Source organism: Suncus etruscus, chromosome 2, assembly GCF_024139225.1.
Source record: "Suncus etruscus isolate mSunEtr1 chromosome 2, mSunEtr1.pri.cur, whole genome shotgun sequence".
NCBI classification, from domain to species: Eukaryota; Metazoa; Chordata; class Mammalia; order Eulipotyphla; family Soricidae; genus Suncus; species Suncus etruscus.
The window spans coordinates 6,745,804-6,761,230 of NC_064849.1; the positions used below are offsets into that span (position 1 = coordinate 6,745,804).

At 44.7% G+C, this 15,427-nt stretch overlaps 1 protein-coding gene across 1 annotated transcript; it reads right to left on the reverse strand.

The window, feature by feature from the left end:
* On the reverse strand, window positions 1-10,781 carry ZNF200 (zinc finger protein 200). Its single transcript, XM_049768492.1, has 4 exons — window positions 10,480-10,781; window positions 9,802-9,893; window positions 9,123-9,246; window positions 1-1,277 (listed from the first exon to the last, which is right to left on the reverse strand). Exons 1-4 carry the CDS (start codon window positions 10,724-10,726, stop codon window positions 565-567), a joined length of 1,176 nt encoding a protein of 391 aa, XP_049624449.1. The 5' UTR covers window positions 10,727-10,781; the 3' UTR covers window positions 1-564.
* Between the last annotated feature and the right edge of the window lie 4,646 nt (window positions 10,782-15,427).

Sequence of the window (15,427 nt, forward strand, 5' to 3'; positions counted from 1 at the left end):
TACAGCACGAATAGTCAACATTTTTAATCATTACAAAAAAATTTTTGTAGAAGTCATTTTCATCAAGTACAATATTTAAAAAATGAACTATGAAATCACATACAAACTAAAATGTCTTTGACTTCAGCTGCTGACTTTTCCTACAATCCCATTAAACATCCAAACTTTAACAGCATATCATCACAGGGGTATATGAATTGTTGATAGCTTCACAAACTAGTAGTTTAGTTTTTTCAGAAGAATACGGTTCCAGATAAGGATCAGTATATATTTCTCTCCTCAAATATGAATTTCCTATGTGACTAAACATGTAGATATGCTCTTATTACACACAAGTTGCTCTGCTCACCTTGCTGGAAAAATGGCTTCCTGTCCAAAGCCTTTCTGAGGAAAACAATCTGTTCCATACATTGTTGTACATTTACTTGTGTTTAGTCAAAGCCTGGATGCTAAGGTACATCCCTTGACAATATTTTCTTTGTTCATTTTCTAAGAGTCTGAGGTTTGAGCCAAATGATATTTATCCAATTCTGGCTATAATGAGGTTTCCAATTATTACTCTTTTCACTCACGTTTCTTACAAAATAAATTTGTTTTTTCATGACGGATACAGTTTGACAGACGACCAAATCTTCTCCCACATTTTTTGCAACTGTATGGCCTCTCAGTTTTATGATTCTCCAGATGAAGTACAAATTCTTCATTCTCCGTGAAGCTTTTCCCACATTCTGGACATTTATGACTCTTCACTCGAATATGAATTCCTTCATGGCGACTCTTATGAGAATTCTGACGAAAATTTTTCCCACACTGAGAACATGAATAAGGTTTCTCTCCTGTATGGATTCGTTCATGTTTATTAAGGTTTGTTTTATGATTGAAGCTTTTCCCACAGTGACTACAGTCATATGGTTTTTCTCCAGTGTGAGTTCTCTGGTGGGAAATCAGGTAAGAACTTTCATTAAACTGTTTCCCACACAGGGAACAAGTGTACCATTCTCTTGTATTTTCACATTGGTCCAGTGCTGCAATATTGACATCCACATACTTTGAGAGATCCACTAATGGAGTATTATTTTTAACTGTAATTAAAAAATCTCTTATTTTCCTTTCCTTTGTAATGGGTGCATTTTGTTTTTCTTCTTGATTATAACTTGAAAACTGCTCGGAGACCATGGTACAGTCTATTTCATCATAATCTGATAATTTTTCTTCGTAATCTTCATTCTCTACAGATTCGTTCTCAATTTCTTCACCATCCGGATTATTGTCTCTAGCTGTCAAAAAAATTAAAAGATATAAAATAACTTGGCAAGGAAAAACAACAGAGATCTCCATAAAATAGTCACCTTAAGTCAAAGATCTGAGGAGACAGACTAAGTCCTACCCAAGATCCTTTCTCACTCAAACCAAAGGTATACCATATGACGGAGAGTTTTAATCTCCAACATGAAAGCTTACAGGTGCTTTACTCTTTTTATGTGTATATGAGAGGATGGATAGGTAAAGACCACACTGAGTAGTGCTCAGGGTTCTATTTCTTGCTCTGTAGAGTTTTGGAGACCATATGTGGTGCAGGGATCAAACTGAGGTCAGCCACATACAAGGCAAATACCATTTTAAAATATTTAGAAGCCTAAGTGAACAGTAAGATGAATTACTTCTGGGTTTTCAATACAGTAAACATCACATTAGGTGATATTGTACCCTGTATAATTAAAAATTGGAAATTCAATTAACCAAAACTAAAGTATATTAAATTCACATAATGGAATCTTACATGAGAAATTCAAGAGATGACTGTATGTCACCAGATAAAAACAGACTGGGGTTGGGGCCTGAGTGGCAGCACAGTGGTAGGCCACTATCCTTGAATGCAGCTGACCCAGGACGGACTTTGGGTCAATCCCCGGCATCTTACATGGTCCCCTAAGCTAGGAGCAATTTCTGAGCGCATAGCCAGGAGTAATCCCTGAGCTTTACTGGGTGTGGCTCAAACCCAAAAACAAACAAACCAACAAAAAATAAAACCAACAGCAAAACAGACTGGGAGACAGCACAGTGGGGAGATGGGATGTAAATGGAACTCAGATCAGAGTGAGAGTGCAGAGGTTAAGATGCTTGTTTGACAGGTGACCAACTCCTTTTTGGTCCCCAACACCACAAACAGTCCCATGCATATCCCGTAAGTGACCTCTGAGCAGCCAAAACAACCAAACCATACACATAATCCAGGTTCAATACCACATACCCTATATGGTTTCCCCAAAGTCCCTCGCAACAATCCCTGGGCACAAAGCCAGAAGTTAAGACTTGAGTATTGCCATGTATAGCACCAAACCAAAAACAAAGTGGAAAAAAGATACACTATTAGTAAATAGGGTGACAAGGAACCCCTGGTTTAATTAATTTACTGGAAGGGCTACAACATCTACTCATACGTGGCAGATCTTGAAGGCAAAATAATTGCTTTTGTCGTTTCACAGAAAATTTTCTCCTTCTAAAAATTTTTCAAAAATATGGAAAGTAAGGAAAATGCTGACCAGAGTTTCTGTCAGTTTTTAGCATACTTCCTTTTTTGGTTTTGGGGTCACACCCAAGAACGCTCATGGGTTTCGCCTGGCTCTATGCTCAGAAATCGCTCCTGGCAGGCTCGGGGGACCATATGAGATGCCGAGATTCAAACCACCAGCCTTCTGCATGCAAGGCAAACGCCTTACCTCTATGCTATCTCTCTGGCCCCAGCATACTTCTAATATAAACTACCGTACTGCTTTCCAGATAAATCTTCCTTTATAACTCTATATGTGATAAAGCTTTATCCTCTGCCTGACCACTAATTTATTTTTATAGTGAATTCTAATATTTTTGGTGTTCAGTTTAACACTATCTTGCTTTCTGACTTTTTTGGTTTTTGGGCCACACGCGGCAGTGCTCAGGGGTTACTCCTGGCTGTCTGCTCACAAATAGCTCCTGGCAGGCACGGGGGACCATATGGGACACCGGGATTCAAACCAACCACCTTAGGTCCTGGATCGGCTGCTTGCAAGGCAAACACCGCTGTGCTATCTCTCCGGGCCCTGACATTTTAATACTGGCAAGATTTAACAGCACTTAAAGTCTTACCTAGACAATTACCTTTTTCTAAAATGCTTACTTTGACTTTATTTGGAAAACATTGCCATCATTACAAGGTTTTTTTCCCCAAGCCTCTTTCCATTATTTTCTTTCATAATTGCCAACCACACATATTGTGCTGATTTCATAACTATTGAATGAGTTTTCAAGTTAATTTAAACATGCTCGGCCAGAGAGAGTGCAGAGAAGGTGGCTGCTTTTCATGGGTCCAATCTCAGTTCAATCCCTGACATCCCATATGGTTCCCTGAGCCTGCCAGGAATGACCCTTGAGCATACCCAGGAATACATAAGTTCTGAGGACTACTGGGTGAGGCCCCCAAACAAAAACCCACACATGAATTTAATCCTATACTAAGTTCCTCAATAGCGATGGAGTTCCTTTTCCTTTTTTTTCTTTTTTTTTTTTTTTGGGCCACACCCGTTTACGCTCAGGGGTTACTCCTGGCTATGTGCTCAGAAATCGCCCCTGGCTTGGGGGGACCATATGGGACACCGGGGGATCGAACCGCGGTCCGTTCCTTGGTAGCGCTTACAAGGCAGGCACCTTATCTTTAGCGCCACCGCCCGGCCCCTTCTTTTCCTTTTCAACGAACACTTCTATTAAAAAAAAAAAAAAGAGGAATGCTACTGCTTCTTATGTATTTACTCCATGTCAGACTATTTCCTTTTCTGAGGGCCCAAACCCATCAGTGTGCAGGGAAGGAGCATACCGTGCCAGGAAGCAAACTCAGGGGCTTACAATGCCAGACTTCAAGCAATCTTTCAGGTTTATTTTTTTTAAGGTTTCCCAAATACATATTGTATTTTGGTCGCTTTCCTTTCTAATATTTATTCACCTTTTATTTTCTTCCTTGGACTCTGCATGTAGGAGGCCCAGGTTTGCTTCTAGGCACGATGTTTTATGAGTATTTCCAGGTTCAATCCTCAACACAGGAGCAGCCTGTGAACCAGGAGTAGCTCCTAAGTACCACAGCTATGGCCCCCACCGCAAACAAAAATTTATAGTGTATATTTATGATTCAAGAATATGGAAAGGGCTCACTGAGACTTACTCTCATATATTCTATTTGTCTCCCAGACAAACTGTTTTTTATTCATTTTTTTTACCTTACTTTTCGTTTTTGAGTCACTCCCAGTGATGCTTAGGGGCCAGTTGGGATGCTGGGGATAGAACTCGGGTTAGGAGTATGCAAGGCAAATGCCTCATCTCCCATAATATCTCTCTAGCTTTTTTTTTTTTTTTTTTTTTTAGTTCCATCTAGGAGGAAAAAACAGTGATAGAAGAAATATTTGGGGCCGGGCGGTGGCGCTAAAGGTAAGGTGCCTGCCTTGCCTGCGCTAGCCTTGGACGGACCGCGGTTCGATCCCCCGGTGTCCCATATGGTCCCCCAAGCCAGGAGCAACTTCTGAGCACATAGCCAGGAGTAACCCCTGAGCATTACCGGGTGTGGCCCAAAAACCAAAAACCAAAAAAAAAAAAAAAAAAAAAAAAAAAAAAAAAAAAAAGAAATATTTGGATTACACATGAAAGTGCTTCAGGGCTACTCCTTGCTGTGTTCTAGAGCCTTGACCAGTGGCTTAGTGGACCATGTGGTATCAGTTTAATGGTGTGTGGACACATGCAATACAAGGGCCTAAACCCTGTACTATCTCTGTCCCCTACTACTGCATTATTTGTTTTTTTTTTGGGGGGGTCACACCCGGCGGCACTCGGGTTACTCCTGGCTCTGCACTCAGAAATCGGTCCTGGCTGGCTTGGGGGACCATATAGGATGCTGGGGTTTGAACCACTATCCTGGATTGGCTGTGTGCAAGGCAAATAAACGCCCTACTGCTGTGCTATCTCTCTGGTCCTGCATTGTTTCTTTTCTTTTCTTTTTCTTTTTTTGGTTTTTGGGTCACACCTGGCAGTGCTCAGGGGTTACTTCTGGCTCTATGCTCAGAAATCGCTCCTGGCAGGCACAGGGGATCATGTGGGATGCCAGGATTCGAACCACCATCCTTCTGCATGCAAGGAAAACTCCTTACCTCCATGCTATCTCTCCGGCCCTCCCCTCTTTTTAAATTCTTTTCCTTTTTGTGTTTGGGCCATACCCAACAGTGTTCTGAGCTTACTCCTGGCTCTGTGTTCAGGAATCACTCCTAGTGGAGCTTGGGGAACATACTATATGTAGGGACTGAACCTGGGTTAACCATGTGCAAGGCAAAACTATCCATTGTACTATTGCTCTAGCAGTGGTCCTCAAACTATGGCCCGCGGGCCACATACTGTATTTGTATCTGTTTTGTTTCTTCCTTGCAAAATAAGATATATGCAGTGTGCATAAGAATTCGTTCCTAAGTTTTGTTTTTACTAGAGTCAGACCCTCCGATGGTCTGAGGGACAGTGAACTGGCCCCCTGTTTAAAAAGTTTGAGGACCCCTGCTCTAGCGCTTTTAAATATTATTTAATGACCCTATTGTTTTAAAAAATGAAGCAAGATAGGTTTGTTTGTTGCCATACCTGGCAGTGCTCCAGGCTGAGTCCTGGCTCTGCATTTGGGGAACCGAATGGAGTGTCAGGGATCAAACCCAGGACAGCCCAGTTCAAGATAGTTTTATTTTTGGCTTTTGGGCCAAACCTGATGATGCTCAGTGGTTACTTCTGGTTCTACATTCAGAGATCCCGCCTGCTGAGTTCAGGAGACCAAATGTGGTTGTAGATATTAAACTTGGATCAGCTGCATGCAAGGAAAATATCCCACCCTCTATAGTACCATTTTAGCCCTGCAAAGTAGTTTGTTAATTATTATTTCCTATATCTGAGGCTATTTCTGGACTTTTTAAACTCTGTTCTCTGAGTGTATCTTCTCATATATCAATATCATTTCAAAGATGCAGCTCTACCAGGGTACTTTAACATTCATAGGATAAGAATCCATCCCATCCATTTTTTTATTTCCCAACTTATTACTTACTTACTTTTCCATTTAAATTTGAGATCTGATTGTCTAGGAGAGAAAATCCTATTTATATTATTATTATTATTATTTTTTATTTTTTGGTTTTTGGGCCACACCCGGCAGTGCTCAGGGGTTACTCCTGGCTGTCTGCTCAGAAATAGCTCCTGGCTGCACAGGGGACCATATGGGACACCAGGATTTGAACCAACCACCTTTGGTTCTGGATTGGCTGCTTGCAAGGCAAACGCTGCTGTGCTATCTCTCCGGGCCCACCTATTTATATTATTAAATTGTTAAATTACACTGAATATTTCATAAAGTAATTCCAAGAGAACTGACTTTTGTTTTATTTTGTTTTTTTATTGTTTTTGTTTTTGGGTCACACCTGGCAGCGCTCAGGGGTCACTCCTGGCTCTACATTCAGAAATCGCTCCTGGCAGGTTCAGAGGACCATATGGGATGCTGGGATTCGAACCACCGTCCTTCTGCATCTAATGCAAACACCTTACCGCTGTGCTGTCTCTCCGGCACGAGAACTGACTTTTTTTTTTTTTTTTTTTTAGTTTTTGGGCCACACCAGCGTTGCTCAGGGGTTACTCCTGGCTGTCTGCTCAGAAATAGCTCCTGGCAGGCATGGGGGACCATATGGGACACCGGGATTCGAACCAACCACCTTTGGTCCTGGATCGGCTGCTTGCAAGGCAAACGCCGCTGTGCTATCTCTCCGGGCCCGAGAACTGACTTTTTAAAGAGGCAGTAAAACAGCACTTCAGAAGAAGCCAAAGTATAGCTCAATGGTAGGACAGTTTGATCCCTATTACCACAAAAATAATGAAAAGGAAAATAAAATGGAAAAAATCCAGGGAAATAACACTGAATTAAAACAAATTATATACATAAACGAGTATAGGCAAGAGGCAGGTATAAGGATAAGAAATAAGGGATGCTTGCAGAATTTCTTCTCTTAAAATTCTCCTCTTGTGGGGCCAGAGCGATAGCGCAGCAGTAGGGCATTTGCCTTGCACATGGCTGACCCAGGACAGACCTTGGTTTGATCCCCAGCATCCCAAATGGTCCCCCAAGCCAGGAGAGATTTCTGAGCACATAGCGAGAAGTAACCCCTGAACGTCATCAGGTGTGGCCCCAAAACAAACAAAAAAACCATAACAAAACAAAGAAACAGGGGCCGGCGAAATAGCATGAAGGTAAGGCGTTTGCCTTCCATGCAGAAGGACGGTGGTTTGTATCCTGGCATTCCATATGGTCCCCGGTGCCAGCCAGGGGCAATTTCTGAGCATAGAGCCAGGAGTAACCACTGAGCACTGGCGGGTGTGACCCCACCCAAACAAAACCCAAAAAATCTTCTGCTGGCCAATGTTGTTTATAGGACATACTCAGCAGAACTCTGCTCCTGGATTGCAGGAATTGAATCTTTTTTTTTTGGTTTTTGGGCCACACCCAGCGGTGCTCAGGGGTTACTCCTGGCAGGCACGGGGGACCATATGGGACATCGGGATTTGAACCAACCACCTTTGGTCCTGGATCAGCTGCTTTCAAGGCAAATGCCGCTGTGCTTTCTCTCCGGGCCCAGGACTTGAATCTTGACCTCCGTCATGCAAGGCATGTGCTCTAGTTCTTTGGGATATCTACTCAGTATTCCTTCATCTAAATATACTATTGTGAACCCCAAAAGTGTTTTTCCACGTTTTACTCCTTTCTTAGATTTATTTCTAGAAATTTAATCATTTTCATATTTTCTACTTTGTAAATATGACTAATGGAGCTAATTACATACAGGAAAGTAATTTTCAGCGTACTAATTTTATTTCCTAAATGATGTTAAGTTTTCAGACATTCTGTAGAGTTCTCTGGCTACATAGTTATATCATATGTAAACAGTTTGACTTTCTCTTGAATTCTTATCTATTCAGTTTCCCCTCATTTAATTCACTAATTCCTGAATCACAGTATTAAACAGCAGCAGTGATGGTGGACTTCACTGTCACATTCCTGACTTCTGTGGGATTAATCTCCCATGTTTCATGTTACAGATGGTGACGACTGCAAGAATTATGCTATCATAATGTCAGACAGTTTTTGTTTTTTTTTTGCACTCACTGATCTAGTCTCATCCCAGCACCCCATATTGTCCCTGCCAGGAGTGATTCCCAAGCACAGAACCAGTATTAAGCTCTAAGTACAACTGGTACAATCCATAGTTCCCCTAAAAAGAATGTTATTAAGGCGATCGATATTAATTACTACATTAACACTCCTCACCTCTCAACGTAATTTGTCTTACAAATCAAACTGAAAACTCAAAAAGGGGAGAGAAATGAACCCTACGGATCTTTGTATTAAATATTAACTCTGGCTAGTGCCAGAGCAATAGTATAGTGAGGTAGAGCATTTACCTTGCACACAGACTGGTCCGGGTTCAATCCCCAGCACCCCAAACTGTTCCCCTCGCCTGCCAGGAGCAAGGGCCTGCCAGGGCCACACCCAAGCACCACTGGGTGTGGCCCAAGAAACAAAATCCAATAAAACAAAAACAAACAAATAAACAGAATATTGAACCTGGATATTCACTTTAGAATTCAAAGTACCTAAGGAATAAATAAATATTTATGGTAGTGCTCTTTTATCAAGGTTCGAGTTCCAGTTATCTGCAATTGTGTTCAGTTTGGGGGCCACACTCCACGGTGCTCAGGGCTTACACTGGCTTTACACTCAGGCATCACGCCTGGCAAGCCTTGAGGGGCCATGTCCAGTACTGGGGACTGAACCAAGGTCAGCCATGTGCAAAGTAAGCACTCAACCTGATGGACCATTTCTCTCAGAATCCAACTTTGGCAAATTTCTTAACTTTTCTGCGCTTTGGTATAAATGTAATAATTCCTATATTCTATACATTACTGTGAGAACTACTTGACATAATAAATGCAAAGTACTTAAAGCAATGCCTTGATAAAAAAAAAAAGCACACTAGGGCTTAGTAGGTGCTTTAAGAATAGGATATATTTTGGACTAGATTTCTTACCTAGAAGCATCATCTCCCCCACACTTTCTTCTTCCTTTTCTTCAGGGAGATCATGAGCAGAATCCAGGCTAACACATTCTTCTTGGGAATGATATATGTTCAAATCCTCAAAGACTGCTAGTCCCTGAAAGAATAAGGGTTCCCCTTCATCTTTATCACAGAATATCTATGACATCCTGCTGGTAAGAAAGATTGAGACCCAAAGGTTGGGTAGGATGATACTGCAGTGCAGAAAGGGAGGATCCTGTAGTGCAGAGAGGAAAGCCAGTTGTGAGAGGAAGCAGAAGACAAACACCCATGGACATAACAAAGATCGGGCTGCTCTGGGGCAGAAGTGCAAGTGTAATGGGCAGGCCACCACATTGTCCTGCACACAATGTTCTTTCTGTTTGGTTTTGGGGCTATACCTGGTTGTGTTCGGAGTTAATTTCTTCCTCTGTGCTTAGGGGACCACTCCTGGTGAGCTATGAGGACAGTATGGGGTACTGAGGACCAAGTTTTGGGTTGGCTGTGTGCAAGGCAAAGGTCTACCTGGGGTGCATTCTCTGGCCTGAAGGCTGCTCTTCTAACTGAATCTCAAGAGTGTGCTCCCATACACGGTTTGGCAAAGTGGAGGAAAGCATCATAAGTAGAGAAGGTGATGATGCATCCTAGCAATTAATGGGAAAAGAAAACCCACCTCAGACTCAGCTTTCAGTATTAGAGGCTCTTTGTCCTGTTCCTCTAGTATTCCTCCACTGGGAACAAGATTCGCTAATGTTTGAGATTTCACTGAGGACAGAAGAAGCTGGAGTTAACAAAAAAAAGTCAATGACTCATATATACTCTTCCCACACCCTGAAACCAGGCTTTATTCTCTACTTTAGCAAACATATCAAGTCTTTAGCTGTGCCTATAAGTAGTTATTCATTAAGCTAAAAATCTGTCTCAAACCTACATGGGTTTCCTGCACTATTAAAAGAAAAATACCCCTAGGAACCTTTGAAAATTCCCATAGAGGTAGAGTAATGGAGGTGGTCAGGGAGTTAGTCTCTGGCTTTACACTCACCCATATTACAACAGTGAGACAAACAGGTCAGGTGTAGCCCTGCATGTGGCCAACTTGGGTTCAATCCCTGACACCCTCTACGATACCCTGAGCACCGCCAGGAGTGATCCCTGAGCACAACTGGATGTGGTTCAAAAAACAAACTAAAAAAAAGATAAAAGTACTTCTTTTCTCCAAAAGTTGATGCACCAGAATCAACTTCTTTTTCAATGCTTACCATTCTTTCCTAAATTCATGACTGACACAGAGGCCTTTATCAGGCCTCAGTGCCAACCCTATTTCTTTTAGTTAAGCAATGTTGCTCCTTACCTCTCTTCTGACCATTTACACTCATACGTTTCATGACAAAGAAGGTTTCTTTGAATCTCTGAATGTGCTGGGCATGTCCTTTCTTGGGCAGCGTAGTCAGGAAGTGCTCCAGAACTAGCTGGTGTATGTTCTTGGTTTCTTTATTGGCATTTCGAAGCAGGTCTTGGCCCAGCCTGGAGTTTGGAGGCACTTGCAGTATAAAGGAGTGCTTCAGCTTAGGAACCAGAGTGACCACTTTGGCAGGCATCGTGTCTTACAACAACTCTAGTTCCTACTGATCTGAAAAGGCGCCTTCTTACCAAAAGACTCTGTTGGCCAAGCTGCAAGAGAGAGAAACTGTGGGTTAACCATATGATCAGACAGGGTACGCCTGCGCTTTGACGCGGCTCAGAGAAGCCAAGCTCCTTGGGCTCCATATTATATTCCATAAAGGGTAAAGGGAACTCAAGGCTGGAACGGAAGGCCACCCAAAAGGAGATCCTTCCCAAGGCCTAAAGGAAACCTGTTGACAACGACAACGACAACAACAACAAAATCAAGCTTTTAACACGGCGGGTAGGCCATTTGCCTTGCATGCGGCTCACCCGGGTTCGATCCCCACAGGTCCCCCAAACCTATCTGGAGTGATTTCTGAACGCAGAGCCCTGAGTAGTCCGTCCCTCAGTGACATCGGGTGTGGTTCCCCCCCCAAAAAAACCCCATAAACCCAAACCACAAAACTGAAGAGGGTCAAGGCAGCCAGCCAGTGGGGACCCCAAGGACACCTCAGGTAGGTGACAGGAAGTGCAAACCCCACTTCCGGTCTCCCAGGTATGGGGGGGTGCTGGTAGGAGCAGGGTGCGATTTCTGTTGGGGGGCAGTGTCAAGACACCCCGACAGCCGAGTGGAGTCCGAGACAGAGTTGCTCTACACTCGTCAGTGTGTGGGCGTCAAGCCAGGCTCTGAGCTCGCTGCGCCAGAGCGTGGGAGGCGCAGAGGGGAGGCCTCCTGCCAGCGGGGAGTGTCCCAGCGGGGTGAGAAGGACGGGGCCCCTTGCGGGCCTCTTCCATGACGCCTTTGTCACCAGATCCGGCCTGCGACATGCCTAGGGGACCCCGCATTCCTTGACGCTCCGTTGCGGCCTAGCTCACCTCTCAGGGACCCCGGCGAGCCGCGCCCCAGAAGAGAGAGACTTGGAAAAACGGGGCGCGAGAGGTTCCCCCTCTCTCTTCCTCCTCCTCCTCCTCCTCCTCCTCGCCCTTCCGAGCGTCCTCCCAGGCAGCTCGCGACAGTTGGCTGGAGAGAGCCGGCGACGCTGAGAACTTCCGGCGAGCTCGCGGTGTCTTCTGGGAGTTCCGGCGGGCGGAGGGAGTACGTAACTTCCGGCGCTCGGCGCGAGCGCTGGTGTGCGCTGACGTCATATCCGGCCGTCGGCTTCCGGCGTGGAAACCTGGTCTCCTCATTCGGAGCGCGCGCGCTCTCGGATCTTCTAACGAAGGTGAGATTCGAGAGTGCTTGTAGAATTCTTGGGGGCGGCGAGGAACTCGGCTCCCGGGAGACGAGAATATGCCAGCGACCGCGTTCTCTCAGGCCCTGCGGAAGGGACGAAAAAGCCCGGAGTCGTCTTCCAGCCGGCTACGACGGGCTGGCGGCGTTCCAGGTACCGGTAACTCGCCTCAATGCCTTCTGGGAAATGTAGTTTGAGGCCAGCCAGCCAATATTAAGCCGTCGGCGCGGCGGGTGGGCGGGATCTAGGGGGGGCCTCCTGTCGCCCTTTAAAAGCTCGACCGGGGGGCCGGAGAGATAGCATGGAGGTAAGGCATTTGCCTTTCATGCAGGAGGTCATCGGTTCGAATCCCGGCGCCCCATATGGTCCCCCGTGCCTGCCAGGAGCAATTTCTGAGCCTGGAGCCAGGAATAACCCCTGAGCACTGCCGGGTGTGACCCAAAAACCAAAAAAAAAAAAAAAAAAAAAAAAAAAAAAAAAAAAAAAGCTCGACCGGAAGTGGTGTTTCCCTGTCCGGAAGGGCTGTGGGCGTTGTCAGTCCCTGGTGGCTGCTGGTCAGGACTGCTGGGGCCCTCAAGTGGGTCGCCCTCCGAGGCTGCTCAGGCGTTGGAGCCCCAAGACTGCGCCATTTACGAACTGGACCCTCTCTTATTTCCTCTCTAACTTCTGCTTGGAGGCCTTTTTCTTTTCTCACACTTTCCAATCCTTCTCCCTTGCCACCTTTTGTCTGCATTGCACCCAAACTCTCTTTGTTTCCATTGTGTGGTGCTAATCCAGGCTAGAGATAATAGGCATAGGGTTGGGTGGAGTTATACCTGCAGGCAGGGTTTTAAAAGTCAAAACATAATATGCCTTTAAAAACTTTTCTTAAATGAGGTGCCTTTTGGGAGGGGGTGTCACTAACTATATATGACTTCTAGTTATTCAGTCATTTTGTCAAGGCTTAGAACATGTTATAGAGAGACCAGTATCAAAACTGTGTGGCAACTATTTAAAAGTAGGATAGGGGGCCAGCGGTAAGGCGTCTGTCTTGCCCGCAGTAGCCTAGGATGGACCGTGGTTCAATTCCCTCGGTGTCCCATATGGTTCCCCCAAGCCAGGAGTGATTTCTGAGTGCATAGCCAGGAGTAACCCCTGAGTGTCACCAGGTGTGGCCCAATAACAAAAAAGTAGGATAGGACGCTTGTGTTTTCACGTGGGACACAGATTTGGTCACTGGTTGGGTGTGGGGTCCTTCTCAAAATAAAACAAGGGGCCAAAGCAGTGGCACAAGCAGTAGGGCTTTTGCCTTGCACATGCTAATCTAGGACAGACCACGATTCGATTCCCCGGTGTCCCATATGGTCCCCCAAGCCAGGAGCGATTTCTGAGCTCATAGCCAGCAGTAACCCCTGAGCATCACCGGGTGTGGCCCAAAAATTTAATAAAAAATTATTATGTTGGTTCCAAAGTGGTGGTGCAGGCGGTAAGGCATCTACCTTGCTCTCACCAGTATAGGACAGACCATGGTTCAATCATTCGGCATCTCATTTGGTTCCCCAAGTCAGGAGTAATTTCTCAATGCATAGCCAGGGGTAACCCCAAGCGTCACTGTGTGTGGCTCCAAAAAACAAAAATAATTATGTTGGGGCCAGAGTGGTGATGCAAGCAGTAAGATACCTGCCTTGCCCATGCTAGCCTAGGACAGATTGTGGTTTGATTCCCCTGCTGCCCCATATGGTCCCTCAAGCCAGGAGCAATTTTTGAGCACATACCCAGGAGTAACCCCTGAGTGTCACCAGGTATGCCCCCCCCAAAAAAAAAAAGTAGGATAGGGCACTTGTGTTTGCACGTGGGACACAGATTTGGTCACTGGTTGGGTGTGAGTCCCCCTCAAAATAAAACAAGGGGCCGGAGCAGTGGCACAAGTGGTAAGGTGTTTGCCTTGCACATACTAACCTAGGACAGACCACGATTCAATCCCCTGGTGTCCCATATGGTCTCCCAAGCCAGGAGCTATTTCTGAGCTCATAGCCAGGAGTAACCACTGAGTGTCACCAGGTATGGCCCAAATACAAAACAAAAAATACTGATAAATATTATGTTGGGGTCTGAGCAGTGGTGCAAGTGGTAAGGCGTCTGCCTTGCATGCACTAGCCTACAAACGAACAGGGTTCGATCATCCGGCATCCCATATGGTCTCCCAAGCCAGGAGCAATTCTCAATGCATAGCCAGGAGTAACCCCTGAGCATCACTGGGTGTGGCCCAAAATAACCAAAAAAAATTATGTTGGGGCCAGAGTGGTAGTACAAGTGGTAAGGCGTCTGCCTTGCCCATGCTAGCCTAAGACAGATTGCTGTTTGATTCTCCTGACGTCTCATATGGTCCCCAAAGCCAGGAACAATTTCTGAGTACATATCCAGGAGTAACCCCTGAGTGTCACCAAGTGTGGCCCTGAAAAACCAAAATATTATGCGCCTTTCTAGACATAAAAATCAATAAAAAGGAGGCCGGAGAGATAGCACAGCAGTGTTTGCCTTGCAAGCAGCCGATCCAGGACCTAAGGTGGTTGGTTCGAATCCTCGCATCCCATATGGTCCCCTGTGCCTGCCAGGAGCTATTTCTGAGCAGATAGCTAGGAGTAACCCCTGAGCACCGCCGGGTGTGCCCTCCCCCCAAAAAAAAAAATCAATAAAAAGTTCCTATGTTTAAAAAAAATTTGCAGAGAACCAGAAAAAAAAAATAGTACAACATGTAAGGTGCTTGCCATAGATCTGGGTTTGATCCCATATGTTTCTCTGAGCCCTCCAAGAGTGATCCCTGAATGCAGGGCCAGGAATAATCCCTGAGCATCACTGAATGTGGCCCAAAACACTATCTCCCTCCTCCAACAGAAACCATAATAGGTAATAGCAAAAGATGTTAGTGAAAATGTGGAGAGATTGAAACCTTGATATATTGCTGGTAGAATGGTCAAATGGCCCAGCCACTTTGTGAAAAGTTTGACAGGTTCTCAAAATGTCAACCTAGAATTACTATGTAATCCACCAATTCTATTCCTAAATCTCACACCCAAGAGAACCATAAATGTTTGTCCATAAAGAAAACTTGCATACAAATAGTATTATTCAAAACCAAAAATCAGAATGATCCAGATGATTATCAACTGAAGGATAAATACAAGACACTCTATTTGTAAAATTATTTAGCAGTAAGAAAAGAATGAGGGCATTCATGTAAGATGTAAAAATGAATGAGGGCAAATGTTAATGTAAAATAATATATATATATTTTTTTGAGGGGACTACACCAGACTGTGGTTAGGGCTTATTTCTCACTTTTCCCAGGAGTCACTATCCTGTTGGGGTCAGGGTACTGAACTATATGTGCTGGGGATTAAACCCCAGTTGGCCATATGCAGGGCCCTATCAGCTGTATTACCTCTCCTGCCCCTGAGGTACTAATCTTTGTTTTGGGGCCAC

Coding starts and splice junctions, on each gene's coding strand:
- ZNF200 (XM_049768492.1), bottom strand. CDS start 10,726: ATGCCTGCCAAAGTGGTCACTCTGGTTCCTAAGCTGAAGCACTCCTTT. Junction 9,894..10,479: donor TGTAAATGGTCAGAAGAGAG/GTAAGGAGCAAC, acceptor TTCTGTCCTCAG/TGAAATCTCAAACATTAGCG. Junction 1,278..9,122: donor GGGGGAGATGATGCTTCTAG/GTAAGAAATCTA, acceptor TTTTTTTGACAG/CTAGAGACAATAATCCGGAT.